At 38.6% G+C, this 25240-nt stretch overlaps 1 protein-coding gene across 1 annotated transcript in view; it reads right to left on the reverse strand.

The window, feature by feature from the left end:
- LOC134755659 (protein eiger-like) overlaps window positions 1-25240 on the reverse strand; it is a 63565-nt gene that overhangs the window by 6116 nt on the left and 32209 nt on the right. Inside the window, exons 2-6 of the mRNA XM_063692192.1 lie at window positions 12525-12689; window positions 11304-11448; window positions 9409-9508; window positions 2277-2373; window positions 660-741 (exon numbers count right to left, since the gene is read on the reverse strand). Of these exons, the coding sequence (XP_063548262.1) occupies window positions 660-741; window positions 2277-2373; window positions 9409-9508; window positions 11304-11448; window positions 12525-12689 (589 nt within the window). The remainder of the gene's footprint in view (window positions 1-659; window positions 742-2276; window positions 2374-9408; window positions 9509-11303; window positions 11449-12524; window positions 12690-25240) is intronic.

Here is a 25240-nt window from a genome sequence, read left to right on the forward strand (position 1 = left end):
ACAAATTTTCTCAGTTTCTTGTTACAGTCCATGTTTATCGGAGCCTTTAGGCGAAGAACCCTCGTAGCGTTGTGGCACTGCGAGATACGGCGGAGGCGCGGCGTGATACTATATTTACATTCGCGGCTCGTGGAGCGGCTCGTCTCGTCTCGTGTCTCGCCTCGAGCTCGTAAGCTCGTCGAGCAAATGATTACACTCTCGCCTCGTGGCTCGTCTTGTGTCTCGGCCGAAGCTCGTAAGCTCGTCGAGCTAATCGATATTAAACACGGCACGGTATAAGGCTTGTAGCCGAACGCGAATGTTGAGGCCGTAAATAAGAACAGCAATAGAAGAAGCGATACCTCTTTTTCGCTCTACCCTATGGGTGCATCGCACAATGACCTTGGTGCGGTGCGATGGTGTGTTACGGCCTTAAACAGCAAGCGCGCGTCCCGTGCGAGCCCCTGACTCGTGCCCAAAAAACCGCTCCTTCACGCGAGCCGAGCCGCGAAACGAGCCACCAGCCCATCCCACCGCTTACACTCGTGTCTCGTGGCTCGGCTTGCAGCTCGGCTCGTGTCTCGCACGCGAATATAAATCGGCTATGAAATTTTGTATCACGGTCTAGGCGGTGCCACACCGCTACGTGGGTTCTTTGTCTTATGCAGTTCACACTGTACCTTTGTAATGCTCGTGTACTTCCGGGTTGAGATGGCTGGTGTTGCCGTGGAAGTGTGCCGCTACGAACGGCCGTCGGCCCTCCTGCAAACGATAACGATATTTAATTCACGTCGGATTAACTAGTGCCTTCTCCAATTCTTAGGATTAGTTGTCAAGCGGACCCCAGGCTGCCATGAGCCGTGGTTAGGTAGTACTGACGTCACTGCGAGTGACTGGGCTATTATTAGACCTCCAAAGTTTTCTCTCATTTTCTTGGCTTCAGTAAGTCGCCCAACCACGCTTAACAACCCTAATAAGACTAAGGCTAAGGGACATTACAAAACTTATTAGATTGTTATATAAAATCTCGTGCAATATACCTATTTACAGGTGAGCCGAGTGCGGCAGAGCAATTGAGAGATATAAAACTGACATCACAATACCTAACTTTGATGTTTGCGTTCATACTTGAGTTCGTATATGACGAAACTAAAACCATTTGAAGCGAGTTAGTGTGCGAGTTTGCCTGTTCTAACATATTTGCCAAGCAATATCACGTTCTCGCCGCCTGCATACTTCATTATCTAACGCTGCAATATACACCGAGTTCGGAGGAATAACGGCCCAGGGGATCTAGCCAAATTGATAATCCTTGATAGAAAACGCCAACTGTAACTTAAATAATGTATGGAAATAGTCACGTGACTTTTTTGTGGCATCTGTCATCGATGTACGATTGTCATCTTAACTAGCCCCTTCCCTTGTATATTGTATGTACAAGCGATAGTCTCTTAAACCACTCTTTATACTTGGCTGACTTTTTCCGGCTCAAAAATCGTAATAGAGATAAATAAAAATAAATAAATATTATAAATATTACAGGGACATTCTTACACAAATTGACGAAGTCCCACGGTAAGCCCAAGGAGGCTTAGAGATAAAATGCCTAAAATATGCCTACTATTTTATTCCTATTTCATTTTCTAATGGCTACTGTTCTTTAACGGAGCAGCAGCTAATGTTTACGAATCTTCATGATACGGCTCAGACCAAAACTATTAGTCTGCTAGTGCCTACTCTAACGTATCTTTGCCAAGCAATATCACGCTTACGCCGCTGGCACACTTCATTAACGCTGTAATATGTGTACACCGAGCTTAGAGGAATAACGCCACAAACGCCGAGAAGCCTTTTTATAAACTGTACTAGTAACACAAGCGGTAATTCCCGTGGTTAGGATGGATTTATAAAAGATGTATTGTAGTTATGTGAAGGTCAGCTTCCGCTCCGTTGGTATTCGAACATCAAGCGCAAACGCAAACCCCAAAAAAGCTGGTCACCACTAGCGGACGTGTCCGCCATTTTATAGACCGCTGACTTTTTTTAGGTTAGCTGTAATTTCACAAATTTTCAATTTCATTTTATTGTGTTTGGTTGATGTGCTTCTGTTCCTCATTCTACTAATGGCCGCTCCATTAACTCCAGCTAACGTTATTGAGGCATCATGATACAGCTCCGATCGAATCCATTCCCACTTACAAATACGTGTTAGAGTTTGAAAAACTTTTGATCCCTGGGCCTTTTGATGTTTTAGCTTTGTTCCTGTGTTATTTAAACTTATGGTACTGGGTACTCACGTCATCACTGTTCCGTACTGTTCTCGAGACTGTGTGCTGGAAGTTGAACCTCCTCGGCGAGTCAGAGCTTGAGTACTTCTTCATTTTACGACGCGGGCTGGAAACAAAATTAATATTGTTCATTAACTTTTTATGTGTCGTGGTCAAATATTGTGGTTTCGATCCTCGGTTGTGTTGTATAGAACAGACAAAAATAGGTCTCGAAAAAAATGCAAAAAGTTGACTTAAAATTCGGTCAGGATCCATAACGTAAACAGACAAGAGATAAAGGCACCTTTGGAAATGCACAATTTTGTGTAAATTAATGCATTCCACGTAGAAGCAGTAAGCACCGTTTTTAGGGTTCCGTACCCAACGGGTAAAAACGGGCCCCTATTACTAAGACTCCGCTGTCCGTCTGTCTGTCTGTCACCAGACTGTATCTCATGAACCGTGATAGCTAGACAGTTGAAATTTTCACAGATGATGTATTTCTGTTGCCGCTATGACAACAAATACTAAAAACAGAATAAAATAACTATTTAAGTAGGGCTCCCATACAACAAACGTGATTTGTTTGCCGTTTTTTTGCGCAATGGTACGGAACCTTTCGTGCGCGAGCCCGACTCGCACTTGGCCGGTTTTTCATTTGTTTCGTGTGAACGAAAAATGTAAGTTTATGTACATTTTTTTGTGCCCAGAATGCCAGAGTAAAAAAACCAGCCATGAGCATGTCGGGCTATGCTCAGTGTAGGGTTCCGTAGTTACCCGTCCATCACAATATTTAGGAAGCCTTAAACGAGGGCTCCACAGTCACCAAACCCGTTTTCTAAACAGCAATGCATCGTCTGCAATGACGCTAAGCAAAGGCCTGTGATAATGATGAAACGAGGGCTATATTAGTAAGTATTGTAAAAGAGCGTAAATTAATGTGTTTAAACTGTGTAGTTTAAACACATTAATTTACGCTCTTGGAGGCATGGAGGCTCATTTCAGTTTAATAAGTACAGATATTAATATTATTTAAGTGACTTTTTTTTTTTTTTTTTATACCACGTCGGTGGCAATCAAGCATACGGCCCGCCTGATGGTAAGCAGTTACCGTAGCCTATGAACGCCTGCAACACCAGAGATATTGCACGCGCGTTGCCGACCCTTTAAAAACCTGTACACTCCTTTTTTGAAGAACCCCATACTGACTACTGATTTTACGCGTCACGTAAGTTTATTTTAGAGGGGATTTTTGTGTGATTTAGGTATGTGTTTTAATAAAAGTTTTTTAGTTTGTTTGTTGTACCACTCATAAAAGTAAGATATTAATCTTAACTTTGGGACAGCTCTTGAGCACTAGTCTTAAAAGCACCTAGTTTCTATGAAGTATGAACTTTTCACTTAAAAAGTTCAGAGAACTGCAATAAGAAAGGTTTTTAATTAAACGGTGTAGAAGTTTTAATTGCTCCTAGGGCCCTTTGATAACTTTAACTAACATGGTGGAAAATGCCAGGCGTTAGGTAAGGCGAAGAAAAACTACGCGTAACTATTGAAAACTGGTTTTTAGGGTTCCGTATCCTAAGGGTAAAAACGGGACCCTATTACTAAGACTCCGCTGTCCGTCTGTCCGTCTGGCCGTCTGTCCGTCTGTCCGTCTGTCTGTCTCTCCGTCTGTCCGTCTTTCCGTCTGTCCGTCCGTCCGTCTGTCCGTCTGTCCGTCTGTCCGTCTGTCCGTCTGTCCGTCTGTCTGTCACCAGGCTGTATCTCACGAACCGTGATAGACAGTTGAAATTTTCACAGATAATGTATTTCTGTTGCCGCTATAACAACGAATACTAAAAAGTACGGAACCCTCGGTGCGCGAGACCGACTCGCACTTGGCCGGTTTTTTAAATAACTATGACCAAGCCCTCCGGTGGCGGTTAGCTACGCACCCTGACTAGGTCTAGACCTCCCGGTTACGGCAGTCCCAAATTCTCGAGTTATATGCAATATTTGAAAGGCTAGGCGCCTATGACCAACAACGCGTGCAGTAGGTACAGTCGCCATCAGATATATCGGAGCGGCCGAGGGACTCAAAAATATCTGAACACGCACGTAGCGCCATGACAATAGAGGCGTGTTCAGATATTCGTGAGCACCTCGGCCGCTCCGATATATCTGATGGCGACTGTACATGCTTTGCAGAAATTATTTAGTTATAAACGTTCCATGAAATGTAAATGTGAATTTAGAATTATCTACTTATTTCTGAATGTCTAGTACTTACAAACTATTAGTTATTAGTGTTTTATACTTGATATTCTAGTAACTTGATCCTTGCGGTCATAACGGAGAGCATAGCCTTCATAACATTGACAGGGCATCAATTCTCACATCGACACGATACAATTAATAATGAATAAATAATAATAATAAATAAATAATTCATTTTAACTATAAAACTCCCGTGAGACTCAAACATATTAGATTATTTTAAACCGGGTCACTCACGTATTATTAAGTTGAATAGCTCGACATGTTTCGGTCCAATTTACGAGGACCGTCTTCACGGAGACACGACACGTCTTCAATGGTCGAGGGCGCGGCGTGTATAATACGTGAGTGACCCGGTTTAAAATAATCTAATAAATAATTCATTATTCATACACGGTGTTCCAAATTTGTTAGTTACTTAAAAGCTAACTTATAGGTATTTATACTGAGAATATTTTTACACAATTATGTACCTTAATTTAAAAATATATATACATATATCTTCTGAATGGGGGTTTATTAGTGCAGACATCCAGTGTTTTTGTAAAAGAAGAATAAAGCTATATAGTTGTCGTTAAATGGAAATTAAGGGCATTTGGTCACAAAAAATAAATAATTATAAACATAAGTAACTACAATCCGGTCCGGTAATAACGCAAGCGACTGCTCATTCCACAGTTTAGCTGTGCGAGGCTGGAAGTCTCTGGAGAAACCTACAGTTGAGGACTGCCGAGGTAAAACGATGGCGGAAAGAAGCGGCAGGGATTAAGGCTGTTCCCATACCCAAATGAAATCTAAAATCGAGCCCTCCTTACGCCACCCGTCCCAACCCTCGGTACAATGACGATACAACAGCGCCACGTAAGAAGTGGCGACTTAAATGAACTAACACGACACTGATTTGTAATTTCCATCCATCGGTTTGCCGCAGTCTCTGTCACATTTCGCAAGAAAGAACGGGAAAGACCATGCGCGCCAAGTGTCAATTTTGATCGAATTTTGTCGATTTTTATTTATTTTAAAAACGTTGCCTTACAATATCGAAATTCGAAAGCGGTAAAATTACTGTTTTAAGTTAAGATTGTATTTTCGTCTTTTTTTTGTTTATAGTGTCACATAATAAATAACCGAGTAAAGTTGGATTGAAAGTCCCAGTTAGAGGTTACTTTGGGAATTAATTGTACCGAGCGAAGTGTCATAATGTATCAGAAGCTTATAAATTATAGATAATATATAATTTTTCCGCGTCTACGAATATCAACGTCTCTTAGAAAAATATAATCATATAAAGAGATTTTTCGCCTTTTCAGGGAACCGCCTTAATCCGAACAATTCCTCGGAGCACTCCCCGATATTCATTGCATACGAATTTACTTTTTTCTTTCAGAATCGTGGCCATCTAATGTTGTCTAACCATGTATCAGTCTATTGTCTATTGTGTCGGCCTAGAACCAATTTCTACGACGTATCTCCATTGTACCACCGTGGCAGTTACGACGTTATAATATGTAACTAATATTGTACATTAAGGCATAATGGATGAATTATCGGCATATTGTTGGATTTATGTCTTGTCAGGAGGATGGAAGATGAAAATGTAGTATTATAGGCAAATAATGTATAATAAATAAAGTGTGTATTGTTGGATTTTGGACGTAAGTAAAGGTGACATGCCTTGGTAATATTACTGCCATTGTCGGCGTTACAAACAAAAAAAAATTAAGGCCTACTAATAGAAGACGTCATAAAAACGCTTGCATGGGACAGAACTGGTATCAATATCCATGGTGTCTTCTTGTCGGACCTGAGATTTGCTGATGACATTGTATTGTTTGCCGAGACCCTGGAAGATCTTCAAGGCATGGTTGAAAGCCTTTACCATGCTTCTTTGAAGATAGGTCTTAAGATGAATATGTCCAAGACTAAAGATATGACGAATATCCCCGGTAAATCGATTCCAACCATTATGGTTGGAAACGAAAGACTGGAGGTGGTCGAGCAATACGTGTATCTTGGACATATTCTATCATTTGACAAAACACATCAGAAGAAGGAGATCTCCAGGAGAATCCAGCTGGGTTGGGCGGCATTCAATAAACTAGCGGACATCCTCAAACCCGTTAACATTCCACAATGCCTGAAAACTCGTCTCTTTAACCAATGTGTCCTGCCCACCATGACCTACGGTGCCGAGTCATGGACGCTCACTAAGGAGGCTGTGCATAAAATCCGAGTGGCACAGAGAGCCATGGAGCGCGCCATGCTCGGCATCAAACTTCAAGACCGAGTGAGGAATGCCGAGATCCGACGCCGCACTAAAGTGCAAGACGTCGGATACGTCATTACCAAACTTAATTGGAGCTGGGCGGGACATGTTGCCAGACAGAGTGATGGCAGGTGGGCCAAAATGTTAACGGAATGGTGGCCGCTTTCAGACGAAAGGAGTACCGGGCGTCCGTTGGCTCGTTGGGTGGACGACATTCGGAAGACTGCGGCTCACTTCTGGATGAGATTGGCTCAGGACCGGGATAAGTGGCGTACTCGAGGAGAGGCCTATGCTCAGCAGTGGGCGATAGAAGGCTGATATGATGATGATGATGATGATGAATACTTTAAAATCGATAGTAACTCTGTCCGTTACCTCTTCACGTTTAAACCGCTGAATGGATTGAAATTTGGTATGGATATGGATATACTTTTAGGGTAAGTAGTTTTTACCAATCATCAGTTTATTTTTATTTTTATGTGATAGTCAGCAATCGAGCATACGAGCCGCCTGATGGGAAGCAGTCATCGTCGCCCATGGACATAAGCAACATCACAGGAGCCACTTAAGCATTGCCGACCCTTGAGAACCCTAAATACCCGCTTCTTGAAGAATCCCATATCGTAGTGCAAAGGTCAGGCTCAGGAGGCAACTCATTCCACATTCTGCACGTTCTGGGAAGAAACGAGCGAGATGCCCGCTTATTCTTGGTGTGCCATGTATCTAAGAAGTGAGGATGAGCTTTGCTCCTTTGGCTTTGAAACGAGACGATGGCACCAGATAAAAAAGTTCTTCGGAACATTCCCCATTATACAGACGGTAGAACATGCAATGAGAGCCAACGTCTCTCCGAAGACTAAGAGTTCGAGATCGCCGACAATACGAACTGCCCGCCGTTGGATGGAGTCAAGGAGAAAGAGCTGGTATTGTGGAGCGCCAGACCAGAGATGAGAACAGTACTCCATATGCGGTCGAACCTGCGCTTTATATAACAAAAGTCGGTGACCCGGTGTGAAGTACTGTTTCAAATATATTTGTCAAAGACTAGCCCAACCTTACTTAGCCGTAAACTACATCGAAGCCAGAGTAAAAAACCAGCCATGATCATGTCGGGCCATGCTCAGTGTACGGTTCCCTAGGTACCCGTCCATCACAATATTTTGGAAGCCTTAAATTGGAAGGCGGTATCTGCCTCTCTCACTCTTGCATATTCGATCGACAGAGAGGCAGATAACAAACCTTTTGTGTTTCGCGGTAAGCTATCTGTAAACAAAACACCTTGATGCATCAATGTCACTGTGAAAACTTGTCAAAAAACTGTTTAAGGCATAGTATGTATTTATAAGTTACTCTAGTGATGATAGTGCCTATTAGTTATTCTGTGCTATAGTGCTGCACTCTGGCGGCAGAACATTGCAGTAATATCAGGGGATTAACATATACTATATTGTATACAATTGCTCATGTTCGCTATAGTTTCAAACTTTTAATTGAAAGAAAAACGGGCACATTGAAAAACACATTGATTACCTACCATTGCGTGTTACGTGCTTCTAATATTGGCGACAATATAGCAATTTGTCCAACTGCAAATTGCAGCACTTATTGGCAATAAAGCGTCTGTCAGCAACGGGACTTGCGTGCATCCGTAATAATTGACACAATTGCCTTGTTACTGCTTATCAATATTCGTTTTACAATGACTTTGGACTCCAAAGTCCCATCGCCTGTGAATTCCCATTTTCTATGGCACGATTTTCATATGGTTCGGACAGTGAAAATTAAGGTATCTATAAAATTTTAAGTATAATAGGTAGCTTTATAAAACTTGGTGTTTTTGATAAGTCTACTGAGTGCATGGTATACAAAAAATTACAGCTCTCTAGCATTGTCCAAGACGAAGCTACGAGGGTTCGAAAATACGACGAAACGTGCCGAGAAAAGATATGCACTGCCTTTTGCCCTTTGTCTCGTCTTGGCAATTCCATTCCGTGCGGCTTCCACGTGAAAGCGATCCTGGCCGTGTTCTCCTCTGGTCTTCGGAGGTTTTTGGGATTATACTGAGTAACTTTTACTACGGGAGCAACCACGAAATCGCAAAAAAAAAGAATACCCTCCCATAGAAAATGAACCAGCCAAAATGTATGAAACAGCCAAAAAATTTTTCGCGATTTCGGGGCTGGTCCCATAGTAAATGTTGCTCAGTATAATCCCAAAACCTCCCTGGCAACGGGAATGCACTTATTTTTAGGCATCGTGTATAGGTAATGATTGTATTTATGTACGTACATATGTCGGCGGCCGATCGTAAAATCAGACAGATCATGTAATTCCTAGGCATATGGTGAAACGTGAAAGCGGCCCAGGTACATTCTTATCACACTTCGATCATCCATTCTCTAAATTTTTTCTAGTTCTTGATAATGTTTTTGAAGTTAGTATGCCAGTTTAGAGGTATGTGTTAATGGGTCCTAAGTTGCCTAATTATAAATACTAATTACCTACCTGTAATGACGGCGTCGTTGGCGTTGGAGTCAGGGAACACGCTTCCCTTGTCACGCACCGCTGCCTCTTCTCTCTCTTTCGGCGGTCGTTAGTCATGTCATGTCAGCACACATGCATTGAGACGTGTGACGTTACCTGTCTTCAGGCTTGGTGATAACGGCGTCGTTGGCGTTGGAGTCAGGGAACACGCTTCGCTTGTCACGCATCGCGGCCTCCTCTTCGTCCTTCGGCGCCCCTGTCCAAATATAAATATTTTTGCATAAAAAAAAAACATCTTTAATAGTTTTGGTTAGGATCTTATTAAGGTATGTAATTAGCCAAACATCCAACAAAAAGCAAAAGTGAATTTTTCGAAATAATATCTGAAATGACAGATATTTACCTAAATAGAAATAATTACTATCAAACAATAAACAATCATAAGTTATGATTCATAACTAATGTCAAATAAGTACACAATTTTTTTGATTCTCTTAATACACTCAGTTTGAAACTCATATTGTAATTTATAATAAAAATACAATCATATTACGAGGTATGGGCTTCTGTGAGTTTTCGCCAAATATATTCCATCATACCTTGAATTTTTTGTCCAGCGTTTTTCGATAATTTTCACTCGCTTCGTACTACAATGCCACAATTGTATTTATATTTTCATAAGGTGTTTTATGCTCATTAGAATGTCATCTTACCAAAAACATACTTTTTGCAACTCTTTTCTACTTGAGGTAGTCAGGAAAACTTTCTACTCCAACCACCGAAAGTTGTTTTTATATCGGAGGCATTTTTTTTTGTCAATAAGTCAAATTCACCAAAGTTGACTTAGAACTATCTCAATCTGAACACAATCAGAGAAAATGTTAAGTATTGTGAAAAGAGAATGTAATAAGGTATAATTTGGTTAATATAATTAAAAATAATGGAATATTTTTAACTGGAAAATTTAGTAGACTGTCAGAAGACCGTTGACAAAAAAATATAGGTACAGTGGAATATATAACGCTCAAAGTCACAGACAACCTAACTTTATATTATGTTTCTAATTTTATTATGTAGTTTGATAACCACAAATTATTAAAGGGAAAAGTGCTGCTTAAAAATGTATATTCATTTAAAATCACACATCATGCGTGGTCGGGTTTCATAGTGTACATCTTTAATTGTGCCATTTTCAATCAATATTGTCGGTTGTCAATAAGGCGCTATTTCCAAATAGCTTCAATTTGAAATCAACCTTATTGACAAGCGACAATGTGGTACCTTTTAGTTGAAAATGGCACAATTTGTTATGCCCTTAAGCATGGGTGGGCGGACATATGAGTACGGGGATCACGTAGGTGTCTCTTAAAAGGTCTTTCAAGTTATTTACTTGTTGAAAATACATAATAATAATATATTATTGTAGGTAGTGAATTAGTCTGCCCTCACCAGTCACAACTTATGAGAAATTCCTTCGTCACACAATAGCGAAAGTCTGTCTGATATGGTACTTAGTTATGGTATGGATGATGTGGGTAGGCAACAATTAATTTCGCAGAACATGTCAGTTAGGGCGATTACACACTAGCGGTTTTTAGTTTTACGAGCGTACGCGTACGCGCCCCTAACAGCATTTATACGTCATTATGACGTCGGCGACGTCATAATGATGCCATAATTACGTCACTATGACGTCACTGACGTCACTTTGCTACCTGGGGCGTATAAGTTCGTAAAGACCAAATGTGCCATTTTCAATCAATCAATCAATTGTCGCTTGTCTACTGACAGGCGCTATTTTCATATAGCTTCAATTAGAAATCAACCTTATCAACAAGCGACAATGACGAAAGCGTGTAAGCTCGTAACGCCGAAACGACCGTATATAAGCGCAAAAAAATACGCTAGTCTGAAACCGCCCTTCCATCCGAGAAGATGGCATGTGCAACTGTGGCGAAATACCTATACTATACTCGATACCGGAACTCGCAAAACAAATAGGTATGGTAAATTTATACACCCCATTGATCATGCTGACATAATATTATTACCTGTGACTTGTGAGTCAAGTCCATTCAGCATTCGGTGAATCTGGTGAATGTTGGACGGATGGTCGGAAGGCCGCTTTTGCCCCTGCGTGACGACTGACCCCAGCAATTCTTCCTGTTTCAGGTGCACCATGTTTGTGTGGCCATTCTGTAATAAAGGATTTTAAAATGTTACAGACCAGACAGTTTTTCATTTCAACGTCGGTACCTAGCCTAAATGTGTTATTGTACAAATCCGTTTTAGTGAAAACGCATTTATTCCAGTTGAAACTACTTTTCCGTATCGCCGCAGTGAAAACTCACTAGTCAAAACTAGTTTTCCGACACGCCTTAGTGAAAAATGACAATAAAATAGTTATGAAAATTAACTACAAATTCAAGTATTTTATCAAAACGAGGCCTAAAAAGAGGTGTTGTGGACTCATCCTCGTATGTTAAAAGTAAAGAAACACATGTACGTTCCCTTGCGTAAGTTAGTAATGTTATCAACCTCGTATGTCGAAAGCACAAGGTAAACATACACGTGAGAGTAAATAAGTAATAATGATATGGGGAACATTGAAGAAAATCTGCTCGCATGCTGCATTTGGTTGCGAATGTTATTCGTATTCGTATATCGTATTCTTAAAAAATTCTAAACATAACTACGAGTATGTATAATGTGTATTCATAATAAGTTCTGCAGCAATAATTATTTTCTTCTAATTCTTCGTAATTCACTACGTGAAATTCACTAGGTGAAATTGACTAAGTATAGGGCTTTCAACGAGCTTAAGTGTCCCATCTCATCTAGGAAGGACCGAAGGATTATCGCTAAAACGCTAATGCCTTAGGGGAACTACCGCTGTCTTGCGCCGGGCATAAGCGATAATTTTTCGAACAGTACATTTCGATGCTAGTGCGGAAAGTATGTCACCTCTTCATAATGTCAATGTCAATGATGTCACAGAATTAATAATATAAAAGTTTCGAATTCCATTGCTTACTTGTTGCTTTTCTTATTTTTTCGCAACTGTATTAAAAAACGTCGTTCGATACACGTGCGGAAATGTCATTCTTCACTCGTCCCGAGTCTTGCCACTCACCTACGGCTCATGACAAGATCTCGGTACTCGTGGGGTGATGGCATGCTTTCCGCACTAGCATCGAAATGTACTATTCCCTCTCTACGAATGTAGTTGCGATCGATGTGAAAGGCCTACGTTCAGCAGATTGATAACATACCTTAGGCCTCCTGTCGTAGTCCTCGTACCAGTAGCCGCTCTCCTCGTCGTCGTAATCATCATCATCGTCCATGTCATCAGTATCATCTTCAAGCACGGTGACATCTTTCAGCTTGCCCATGGCTGAGTCTTTGGACACGGGACCTTCCTCGCCATCGGCGTAGATCTGGAACAATATCAAAATATATAGTTTATTTTCTTCTGAGAATTAATGCGGTCCGCCAGTATATACTATTGATACACTAAAATTTTATAATATTTAGAACAGCCTTTAGAAAGGCGGCGAATCGTTTTTTATCTGGTTATTTTTTGGAGAAACTTCATTTTAGAAAACGCCCGTTGTTTTTATCGAGCAATTTTAGCACAATCGACTTCGGTCAGATGTACCTATTTAAGGTTATAGAATAAGTTGACTAGGTTTCTCGCTACAACGCTAAATTAATGTTTAGATTCTATCATTTTCATTTTACTACAGGATACATTTCGGGGAGTGTGCGATGGGATTACATAATTTAATCCCCCCATCTCCATTCTGTCACCGTGGGACTAGACGCGGACTTGCGTTTCACCCTTACGTCGTTACTCTGCCACTGATTAGTACTAAGCGCTATGCATCCAGCATTATCATGCGAACGGCTAAGGAGTGGAATTCACTTCCTGCAAATATATTCCCAGTCCACTATAACTTGGATCTTTTTAAATCAAGAGTGAATAGACATCTTTTAGGTAAGCATGATCCATCCTAGACTGCATCGGCACTTACCATCAGGTGAGATTGCGGTCAAGTGCTTGCCTTTTTGTAATTAAAAAAAAAAAGGAAATTTTTTTTTTACAAATACATTATGTACTCATTATGTATACACTCAGTTTAGCATTAAGCATTATGTTATGTACCTAAAATGTAAAGTTTTATTATTGAATTGAATTGCTAACCTAACCTAACTCAGTATCTCCGGTAGTACCGTTTTGTTTCAATTTTGACTATAAACATAGTCATAGGTAGTAGGTAGGTAGGTGGCTATAGGTAATTGTAAAAAGAAAAATTTCTTTTACGTTTGAGTAGGCAAAGGTTACATAAGTAGCTAATTGACAGCTGGGTAAATAAATTCCTCAATAAATTCCTTAATTTTTAATTAGTTTGTTTGTACCTACCTATACTTACATTTTGTTCATTTATATTATATGCTTTCTGATATACCAATGTAGAAACGAAAAGCGGTACACATTAGGTACCTAATAATTAGCTCCATGCATGAATTTATTTTTATTTTTGAATTCATAATTTATATCGTCGGAACACCGGAAATGATAAAAATACTTTTGTAAACCTTAACATTATTTGATTAAAAAATATTTAAAATGTTGAAAATGTTTGAGCGGTTGAAACGCTCATAATTTTTGGCGCGAATTCGACAGAGCGTGATGACGTCACACGTTGGGCGGCCCAACTGACGTTTGCTACTAATGACACTAATCTGTCGAACGCGTGACGTCACGTGGCGTTTCGAGCGTTTCGCTCACTAGCTTTTCGCGGGCAAATTTTTGTACTTTTTATTTATAATTTTAAGTAATTTAATGGTAATTTAAAAACGGAAATGCATTTGTAACATGATATAACGGTAACAAACATCCGAATAAAACATATTTCGTTCAAATATAAACTTCATGCATGAGGCTAATTGCTTATAAATAAATATTCAGTAGTGCATATAAGCTTTCGTACATAAACAAAAAAATGGCATTAAATCTTAAAGGGCGATATGAAAATTAAAAGCAGAATCGGTAACCAGGAAAAGGCCCACGTTTTGATCTCTCCTTTTTGTGAGCCACTTAAACACTTCAATACTAATGAATAAATACAATGAAAACGGTTCTCCTCTAATGCAAATTGACCCGTTTTCATATTGCAAAAATTCTAATTAAGATGCCATTAATGTATAATTTATATATTTTCCTCTAGGCATATTTATAACTAAAACTTCCTTTGACATCAAGTAACTTCCCCGTCTCTCATTAAATTAAAATTTCCAGCAAAGTAAGGATATGATGGTCGCATTTATCAACGTAACAGTGTGATAATGAAAGTGTCCGTCTCTTTCAATCCTGCAGTGTTAAAAAGTGATGGGTATTTAATAATGGTGGATAACTCCGTCCATCATGCGCACGCAGAATAGCATGAATTTAATGTTTCACGGAAACTAACTTTTCATAGTCAAATAAACAATGTCACAGAACAAAATAAATACACTCATGAAGAAATTTAGAGGAACGCAAAAAAATGGTTTAATTACAAATCTTGAAATTACTTTAGGTCCTGTATCCAGTAATTAATAAATAATAAATAAATAAATATTATAGGACATTCTTACACAGATTGACTAAGTCCCACGGTAAGCCCAAGGAGGCGTGTGTTATGGGTACTTAGACAACGATATATATAATATATAAATACTTAAATACATAGAAAACGCCCATGACTCGGGAACAAATATCTGTGCTCGTCACACAAATAAATGCCCTTACCGGGATTCGAACCCAGGACCGTCGGCATCACAGGCAGGGTCACTACCCACTAGGCCAGACCGGTCGTCAAAAACCCTTAAACCCTTTTATTTGCGTTCCTCAAATTTTGCCCATGAGTATACTCAAAAAGGATATATATTTCGCACTTTGTTGATATGTTTTATATTTTTAGGAGATAGAAATTCTGAATTTCCGATATAAGTTGCGTGTAGTGTGAAAGGGTTATCAATCTTCTTAATGGATGACAGGAAAATGCTGACGATGTAGTTTTTTTTTGTAAAAATTACAAGTTTTGCGAATTTGCTTTTAAAGAAAAAAAGGGAGCCACGTTTAGAATAAGTTTTTTAGCCAATATAATCGATGGGTAATTTTATTTTATTTATCCAAGCAAAATGTATACACATATTAAATCATATTTACAATCGGGTCTTTCGTGAATTTATTTTTCACCTCAGCAGCTCGAACAAGCCTACTTTCGTCACTCCCTGGAGTGAGAAAAGTGCGACTTTCCTCACTCCAGGGAGTGAAACAATGTAGCTTTTTAATTTAGTGAAGGCCATGAACTTCATACTTTTATTACATTTTTTTTATGGTACGGTACGGTACGGTCCGGTACGGTCCGGTCCGGTCCGGTCCGGTCTCGTCTCGTATCTTATCGTATCGTATCGTACATATTATAATACTTTTTTTTCTGTTTATTCTGTGTAATTCGAAATACATTTTAACCTTTAATATGTTCTCACTACTGAGGTGAAAAATTATGTGTGCAACACGAGAGCAAAGTTATTTTACATCTCGTGTTTTTGAGTCCCTCGCTACGCTCAAGATTCTACCTTAGAATCTTTCGCTTTCTCGGGACTCAAAATAAACACTCGCAAGAAAAATCAACTTTCCTCTCTTGTTGCACAAATAACTATTGCTACCTGGTCTTTATTTACCGAGAAATAGACACAGATGGGCAGCGGACGGGAATCCGGCGGACAAATCTGTGTCTATTTCTCGCCACACATTGACGGATGTGTCCGCCAGACACATCTTTCAGGCAGATCCGACGGGCAAATCCGTGCGTGTATGGCTAGCTAATATGTGTTCAAAACGCGAAAAACAGTCTGACAGTATCTATAAACCATATCACTGTACAATCTAGTCAACAGCTAAGCACAAAACTTTACAAAATCCATCGCATACCAAATAGCACTACCATCCAGAAATTATATGTTCTTGACAAGCACGGCTACCATGAGTTTGACACTGACATATTCGCTAACGTCTGCGTAGCTTACTTTCTATAAATCTCGCTCGCACTAATTTGCCAGTACGAGCGAGATGCATGTCAGTGTCAGGTCAGTGTCAAGCTCGTGGCAGGCGTGGCTCACACCGCGATTTCGTCGCGTCGCTACAAGTACATGCGGCCCACACCAATTAATAGTAGTTGCCGCGCACCGCTACGGAACGGACTCATGCTCGTGTTTGCGCCACCATGCGGTCATATCTGTCGTAATAGACGCGTTTTGTTAGAGAGTGAACCTTCTGTACCTACTCGTAGTACTATTATTTATTCTGTGCTCGTGGTAAGGGTAGAGGACTCAAACTGTCGCCCTAGTAACTTCTAAAAGATCAAATTGTTTACAATATTATATAAGATCATAAATAGTGATAGGGTCGTTGCGCTAGTTTTCGTCCGGCTCTAGTTTTTGTCCACTTGACGAAGTTTAAATATTAACCTACATTGCTGCACAAATTTGGACAGTTTTTAAACAATATATCTATCTACATAAAAAATATATTTCGCAAGTAGCAAATTAAAAATGAAATATATTATTTGCTAATCGGTCAAGTGGACGAAAACTAAATTATGGACGGAAACTAGCGCAATGACCCTATATAGTATTCATTATAACATTCCTGTCAGTTTGTATACCCGCCCACTCACCCGTAAACTGTTTACAGGTGATTGAGGTCAAAGGTAATAATTATAATTAACGCTTGAAGTTTATACGATCCCTGAAACTTCATTAATTTCATTATATTTATTAACTTCAAGTTTGAAACTGTTAGTTAATTAAAAAGCTCTTCGTTTCAACAGAAGTCGCTAAGATAAATAATCGCAAATTTTCTCGTATTTACGCGTCACACGCACATTCACAACTCGAGGGCGAGTGGTGATTGGCTTAACCCGATAAGTGTGTATGTGTGCGTATATAGGCTCGGCATGAAGTCACAGTTTTGTATTAGCGACCCAACTTCTTTCTATCTGTCAACTCAACTCGCTGCTGCTCTTTAAATTCCTACTAATACTAAAAATATGAATGTAATACAGTCTGTCTTTTGCCTCTTTCAACTAAATCAGTTCACGCTTAAACTGCTGACTAGATTTTAATGGAAATTATTAAGGAGATATTTTCAGTCCCAAAAGGATATAGGATAGTTTTTATCACGAAAATCATTCCTGAAGTGGGATATTAAATGTACTAATTCTACGGAGATGAAGTCGCGGGCAGAAGGTAATATTCTTAGTATTTTATATTAATGAACGTCTGTTCTTTTGACATTCCTATGTAGGACAACAACACGTTTGACATACTTTGACAGAATGAGTAAATAGCGAATGTAAGTATCTGAAACAAGACGACCCACGTTTGTTTGTTTCAGCGGAATTTTTAGGACATTTCAACCATACATTTAAAGAAGTATTTTCCTAATTCCAGAGTTTAATTGAAAGACGGATGGATAGGCAGACGGACACGCAGACAAGCAGACAAACGGACAAAGAACTGACCCTTCAAGTATTCTAATTATCATTTGAAGTACGGAACCCTAAAACAAACTATAAAATGCGTCGAAGACGTGTTGTACAAGTTTTATCACGTACAACAAAGTAAATAGAAATCCAATCGCACTCACTCTATTTATTTCATTGTATTTTTCCAGGTGTCTTGTAACACATGGGTTTCACGTTTGCACTTTCTTGATTTAATGCAGTAGGTAGGAGTGAACCAATTTGATTTCAAGGCAACTATATAACTTCGTCGCTTTAACTAATGGATACATGGCCTACATCACGCAATAAGCACTGTTGTAGAAAATAAACAAATTGATTCATTACGACAAGGTTATATAGTGGCCTAGGAAACATATTCGTTGACTGTACATAAACCTATGCTCCTTGCTCCATATTTGGTAAAATAAAGATTAAGTTAATGAAATGTCTATCAAGTAAATATTTAATAAACTGAAATAAATGTCATATACGAAGGAAAAAATGACCAAAGCCTCCAGTGTCCAGAGCTGGAGTGGTTTATTTCAGTTTATAGTTTAAATAGTAGTGTGTCTACTTGAAAAACCGCAAATTAAAATATTTTCATAGAAAATAATTTAATTTGTTCTTAGAGTAAATATTTAATACTTTTTTGTTACACGATACTATAATGGCGCGATACAAATGATTGCGGCGCTATGCGACGTAAGCGCCATCCAATATTAATTGGAGCGGCGTTAATAATAGCGTAAGCGCCAACCGCCATAAAGTTAAAAATACTTATTACAATAGACACTATTATTACGTACAGCTGTTATATCGATTAAGAAATGCTTAACCCTGTAGAAGAGAACAGCCATGCGAAAGCTTTAGTCTTTTGTATGTTATATTATATATTAATCTTGTTACCTGTCGTGATTGTTTCACCGGATGGTCTCACCGGAAGATCAGCGCTGGAAGTCGCCAGCAACATGCTGAGGTGAGACCATTTCGTAGCACTTTTTCTTTTATTTATGTATCTCTGTTCTGTATAACTTTCTATTTGTGTGTGCTAACGAATAAATTATTTCTATTTCTATTTCTATTCTATTCTCGTGATATTTTGTGAGAAGGTCCGGATTTTTTGTCTTATCCAGTTTTTTTATCTCAGAACGGTGGGGGTTCTTAAGGTCTACAGCTCACAGAGCTACTAGTTTAGGTATTACATGACCTTAATACTGTTTAATAATGAAAACAAACTACATATAGAGCTTTAAAAGTGAAACGACCGCAGAAGACGCAACCCCTATACAACATTAGTTCCACTCAATTACCTCCAGTTAATTAGTTATTTGGTCCGAAGATTCATAAAAAGATACAGATAAATTTAAAAGTGGAAAAATTACTGCCTTGGGTGAGACTTGAACTCACGGCCTCTGGATCGATACTCTAGCGCTCTGCCAACTGAGCCACCAAGACCTCATCCATAGTCAGCAAATCTTCCCACTATATGGGTCTAGGGGGCCGTGAGTTCAAGTCTCACCCAAGGCAATAATTTTTCCACTTTTAAATTTATTCTAAGCTTAATAGCATCGATCGCAGACGTTTCTGCTTGTTAAAAATTAATTTAAGATACAGATCATCAAACACTTATTTCAACCACTAACCCAAGGGTGTAAACGACAATCATGTGTTGTGTAAGAGTTGGGTACAATTTTAACAAAATGACATCTGTGTAAACTTTTCTGCCTTTTTCGGATGCCCTTTGGACTTCCTATTGAGCTTCAAAATGGCGATGGCGTCCCGAGAATATTTTTTTGTTTTTTACTACGCCATATAAAAAAAAACCCGGCCAAGTGCGAGTCGGACTCGCGCACCGAGGGTTCCGTACTTTTTAGTATTTGTTGTTATAGCGGCAACAGAAATACATCATCTGTGAAAATTTCAACTGTCTAGCTATCACGGTTCATGAGATATAACCTGGTGACAGACAGACAGACGGACAGCGGAGTCTTAGTAATAGGGTCCCGTTTTTACCCTTTGGGTACGGAACCCTAATGAACTCGAAAAATCATTCGTTTCGACATGTACCTATATAGAATAATTTTTGCATTAGCAGAAACATACGATGATATAACATTACGATCTTCTAAACCAATAAATCCCATAATGCGGGTCGTAAATTCTGAAACTCATAAAGATTAAATCGCAGTTACCTCGCCCTCGTTCAAGACAATACCGATTATTTATTTTTGAATCGTTATTAATCCTGAATCTTTAATGGCGGTATTATTGGATAAGATATCCGCAGAAAGCTTGTCTATTGTATAAACTGTAATAACTTTTAACAAGTATTAAGTTCTTGAGCTTGTTCGTCCAATCACAAGATATAATGTTTGTAAAAAACAAAACTCTTCTCTCTATGAAAGTTCAACGATCCAAGCCGGCAAAAAACAAAGACGAGCACACGTTGTATATTTATCAGTTGATCCGGTGCCAGCCGAATTCTCGCCGGATGCTATTTGCATTCGGAATAAACATCTAAACATGGCGACTAAAAATTACATTACGTATGTACGGTCAGCATCAATAGTAGAATGTGAAACAACGCACCAAAAAATATCTGCTACCTCTGCTACCCTCCAATAGGTACTTTACCAAATGTGCCATTTTCAACCAAAAGGGTATTATTGTCGCTTGTCAGTAAGGCGCTATTTCCATATAGCTTCAATTTGAAATCAACCTTATCGACTAGCGACAATGTGGTACCTTTTGGTTGAAAACGTCACAAATATATCTTTAAGCCAACAGTTCACATTCAAAAGTATGTTTAGTTGATCCTTAAAAGGAAAAGGGACGTCCGTTTCTTCATACAAACGTAGTCTCCATTTTCCTCTCTGGATATTGACATAATGAAAAATATTTTGACGTAATTTGATGTATATTAACCACGTTTGACATTTTTCGATTTTTTGATTATTGTAAAAATTAGGACCGAAAAACAGATTTCATAGAGTTAGACCAAGAAAAGTCTCCAGCGATTTTGATGGCACACGCGCGGCGGTACAAGTGTTATTTTAAACGTCAAGCTTCTATGAAATTATGACGTATTATAACACTTGCACACTGCGTGTGCTATCAAAGTTGTTGCAGACTTGTCTTGGTCTGACTCTACAAATTTATAAATAATTAAATAATTATCTTATAATAATTAATAATTAAATTCGAAAAAAAAACAAACGTAGGGGGCATAGCTGTAGTTTATATTATTTATATAAAACAACTTGTGTCAAGATATTTTCAATAATATTAATATCCAGAGAGGAAAATGAGGACTACGTTTGTATGAAAAGGCGATTTAGCGCGGGTCCTCCACTTTCGTCTTAATTCCTTATAACGGTGACTCCTTTTAGACTCATTGAATTTTCTCGTTAAACAATTTCGTAAAATGGAAATATCAAGCGAACTCTAAGAGAATATAAAGGATCTCACGTTACAACAGCCCGGGTCCGGGCCGAGTCATCCGACACTTCGTATTCTATAGAAAGCATCACGTGATTACCTGTCACAGAAAATGAAGTGTCGGTTGCCTTGGCCGACCCGGCCCGTTCAATCGTGAGATATCCTTTATTAAAAGTAAAATATAAAAACACAAAACATTACAAAAAATATATAAACACATTATAAAAAAACTGACCTAGGGTGCCACCGGCAGCGGGGCAAGGCCCAAGCTGCCGGTGATCAGGGCCGCAGAGAGAGGAACCGGCGGACTATCCGCGCCGTGTCCAAAATCACCGCCTTCTGCATCTGACCCTTGATCCAACCACCTAGCGAGAGTCTCTCAAGGTGTTGGTCGAGACTCTTCGCTATGAGACCGTTCGCTGAAACGACTATCGGGACAATGATCGTCGAATCAACATCCCACATGGCGGTTATCTCGTGAGCCAAGTCTAGGTACTTACTGGACTTGTCCTTCTCGGCTTTCACGAGATTCTCATCATGGGGGATGGTGATATCGACGAGCACGGCCCGGCGTTGCAATTTTCAGACATCGTTTATTATTATCTCGCTTAGCACTTTTTCTCCGGACGACTGCCCGAAGGAAACCCGACCCAGTCAAAAACAAACTAATACTTTACGCGCTGCCGCTGTCAAACACTCCAAATAACATTTGAAGAACCACATCTGGGCAGCATGCGCCAAATTCAATTTAATAAATTCACCTTTTGTTTTTAATTAATGCGTAAGACTTTATTAAGTAGCAAGTAAGGTTCATATTTGAAATTTACATGTTGACAGGCGAAAAATTTTATATTGAATCGAAGTCGTAAAACTGTATTGAGTGTTCGAAAGCTGCTTCTGTTTTATGTCTGTTTAATACCGGTCTTCACTAATAGCGATAATAAGGTATGAGTTCTAGCCAAATCAGTTTCTTTTTTCGAACTGTTAATACGATTTTGCTACTATGGAATTTATATGAAACACTAGCATGTGACGTCACAAATTATCTACTTTATATTAATGTTTAACAAGCAGAAACGTCTGAATAAATTTAAAAGTGGATAAATTACTGCCTTGGGTGAGACTTGAACTCAGGGCCTCTGGAATCTGGATCGATACTCCAGCGCTCTGCCAACTGAGCCACCAAGACCTCATCCATAGTCAGCAAATCTAAATTTACCTACTCTATAGTTTTATACGGGTTTTAAAATAGAAATTGTGTCTAAATATACTTAACTGCTGTTCCTACACTCGTATAGTCGCCATCAGATATATCGGAGCGGCCTAGGTGCTCACGAATATCTGAACACGCCTCTATTGTCAAGGCGTTAGAGTGCGTGTTCAGATATTGTGAACACCTCGGCCGCTCCGATATATCTGATGGCGACTGTACCAATACACTGGCACACGTATTTTCCACCTTTGCATGTCGACCGATTTCTGAATAGTTTGTAAATTATATCAGTTTACTAACTAAATCGTAATCAAATTTACTTTACTAACTTATTTCTGGTTGACTGTAATTTAATTTAATCTTTCGTCTTAGCTCTCAAATCTCATTCCGATGTGGAAAATAGTTTAGAATAACTCTATATCCTGGAGCCACTTCTTCTTCTTCCGTCGGTCCCTCAATGCTGAGGATCGTGACATCATGTCCTTCTGTTGAAGATCAGAGGGTCTACCGCGAACACCGAAGTTGGCAAATTACGGGCATTTTTCTCTTTTTCTCCAATTAAGGCGTAATTAGAGTGACAGAGAAAAATGCCCGCTATTTGCGAACTACGGTGTTCGCGGTAGGCCCTCAGGTTCCTCCATAGGCTGCAGCCACTAAGGCTTGCCTTACTTTATTTTTAATACAATAAGCCGTGTCGCAAAATGTCCTTGTTCCTTTAAATCCATGCATTGTACACTGTCATTGTAAAACCAACCTTATCTCAACCACGTAAGGTTTTCGTTTCAATAAAGGCAACATTCATATGATGTTAACAAATGCTGGTTAAAAGATGTTTCAATCTAGAGTCAGTTAATTTATTGTCGGATGAACAATCTAACATTGCAAATCATGCAATATAAATGCACTTAGATTAATTAAAGACGCAGATAACCTACTGAGATGATACCTGCTTGCTGAGGTTATTCTAATTAAAGGATAGTCTAGTACTTTATTAGAGATGCCACGAATATTCGGAAACTATTCGGTATTCGGCCACTTTGCCGAATATTCAGTATTCGGCCAAATGTTGCCTACTATTCGGCCGAATACCGAATATCTGTTGCACCTACCTAAAAAAAAACGCAATATACATAACCATAAACTAATAGGTATAATTAATATTTAAAATGTATTCTTGGAAAGTTGTTAAATAAGAAAACTCTTATTTGAGTATTTATTGATTACAAAATATTTAATTTTTATCATGGGTCTGATTTGATTGACTCTAACTACATTACAATATGACACACAACTTTAACTCATGTTTTGAGTCATCAGGCATAGCAACGATACAAATATCGTATTTAGGTATATTTTGCTCTTATTACTATTGTGGTTTCCATCATTCCATTGTAAGTTGTAAGTACTAAGTAAGTACCTACTTAAATGAATCATGTATTGGTTTAAAGATGAACTATGAAACGCATTAAACTATGGTAAATTTGACCTAACGTATTGTAAATATATTTTTAGTCATAACCTGCAACATTGTCATTATGTCGGGGACATTTTCAACAAATTTATAGGCAAAGAAGCTCATCAATTAAATTTAAATCTCGCAACATGATTTTATTATTGATTTGAATGATTTGACGTCGCTCAATATCATTTCATCATCAATTACCACATTATGCCACCATATCATCATTTAATGCCTTAATTGTTGAATTGTAAATTGTATTGTCTGCCTATTATTACGTGTTATTTATTGTTTTATTTTATTTTACTTCAATTGATAATAGTTATTTTAAATGAATTGTGATTAAACTGACATATACTTACTTATTGATTTATGACATGTAAAATTTGTAATTTTATCAATAAAGGAATATGAATATCATAGTACAGTCGCCATCAGATATATCGGAGAGGCCGAGGTGCTCACAAATATCTGAACACGCACTCTAACGCCTTGACAATAGAGGTGTGTTCAGATATTTGTGAGCACCTTGCCCGCTCCGATATATCTGATGGCGACTGTACCTACGGCTGTCAACGCCACGATTTTTTCTCAGAGTACACTTCTACATTCAATAACTATTTGGCTAAAAAAATCAGCTTTATGACAAATGAAACACTCAAAAATACGTTCAACTGGGCAAGTTTTATGTTACAATAAAGTGATAAAAGGGGCATCTTTCTTACCCGTCTGGAAGGGAAACGTGTACCGAAATCCAATTTGCAGGCATTTTCTTATGAAATTGGGATGATATTGACACTTAACCTTTGCAGTCCTTTTCAAATATTAGCCATAAAATGTTATTCGTGGCTTAGAGTTAGTATTAGGGGTTTCACTGAAGAGCTGAAAAGTGTAAGTACCTATAACAAACCCTTTTCCAAACGATGTCCAATTCACGGGCACTTATTTTTAAGATATTTAGGCATCTAGTTCATATAAAGCCATATATTGCAGTTATAATATAAACTATTGACAGCTATAAAGTTGAAATTTAAACAAACAACTTTATACGTTGTATTTTATAGTAAATTGAAGGAATGGCTAATTGACAACGCCTTTTATGACATACAAGAAATATTGGAAATGTAGAATAGAATATAATATGATAGTATTTAATTTTGTAATTATATTTTCGAACATCTGTAAATAATTTTACTATTATTGTTTCGATGTTGAAATTAATTGAAATTTTAATTTATATTCCACTAATTGTAATTGAATTTTGACTTGTAATGTATGTGTATATTATTAATAAATATGAGTATGAATATGGATATGACATGC

Source organism: Cydia strobilella, chromosome 3 (genome assembly GCF_947568885.1).
Source record: "Cydia strobilella chromosome 3, ilCydStro3.1, whole genome shotgun sequence".
NCBI classification, from domain to species: Eukaryota; Metazoa; Arthropoda; class Insecta; order Lepidoptera; family Tortricidae; genus Cydia; species Cydia strobilella.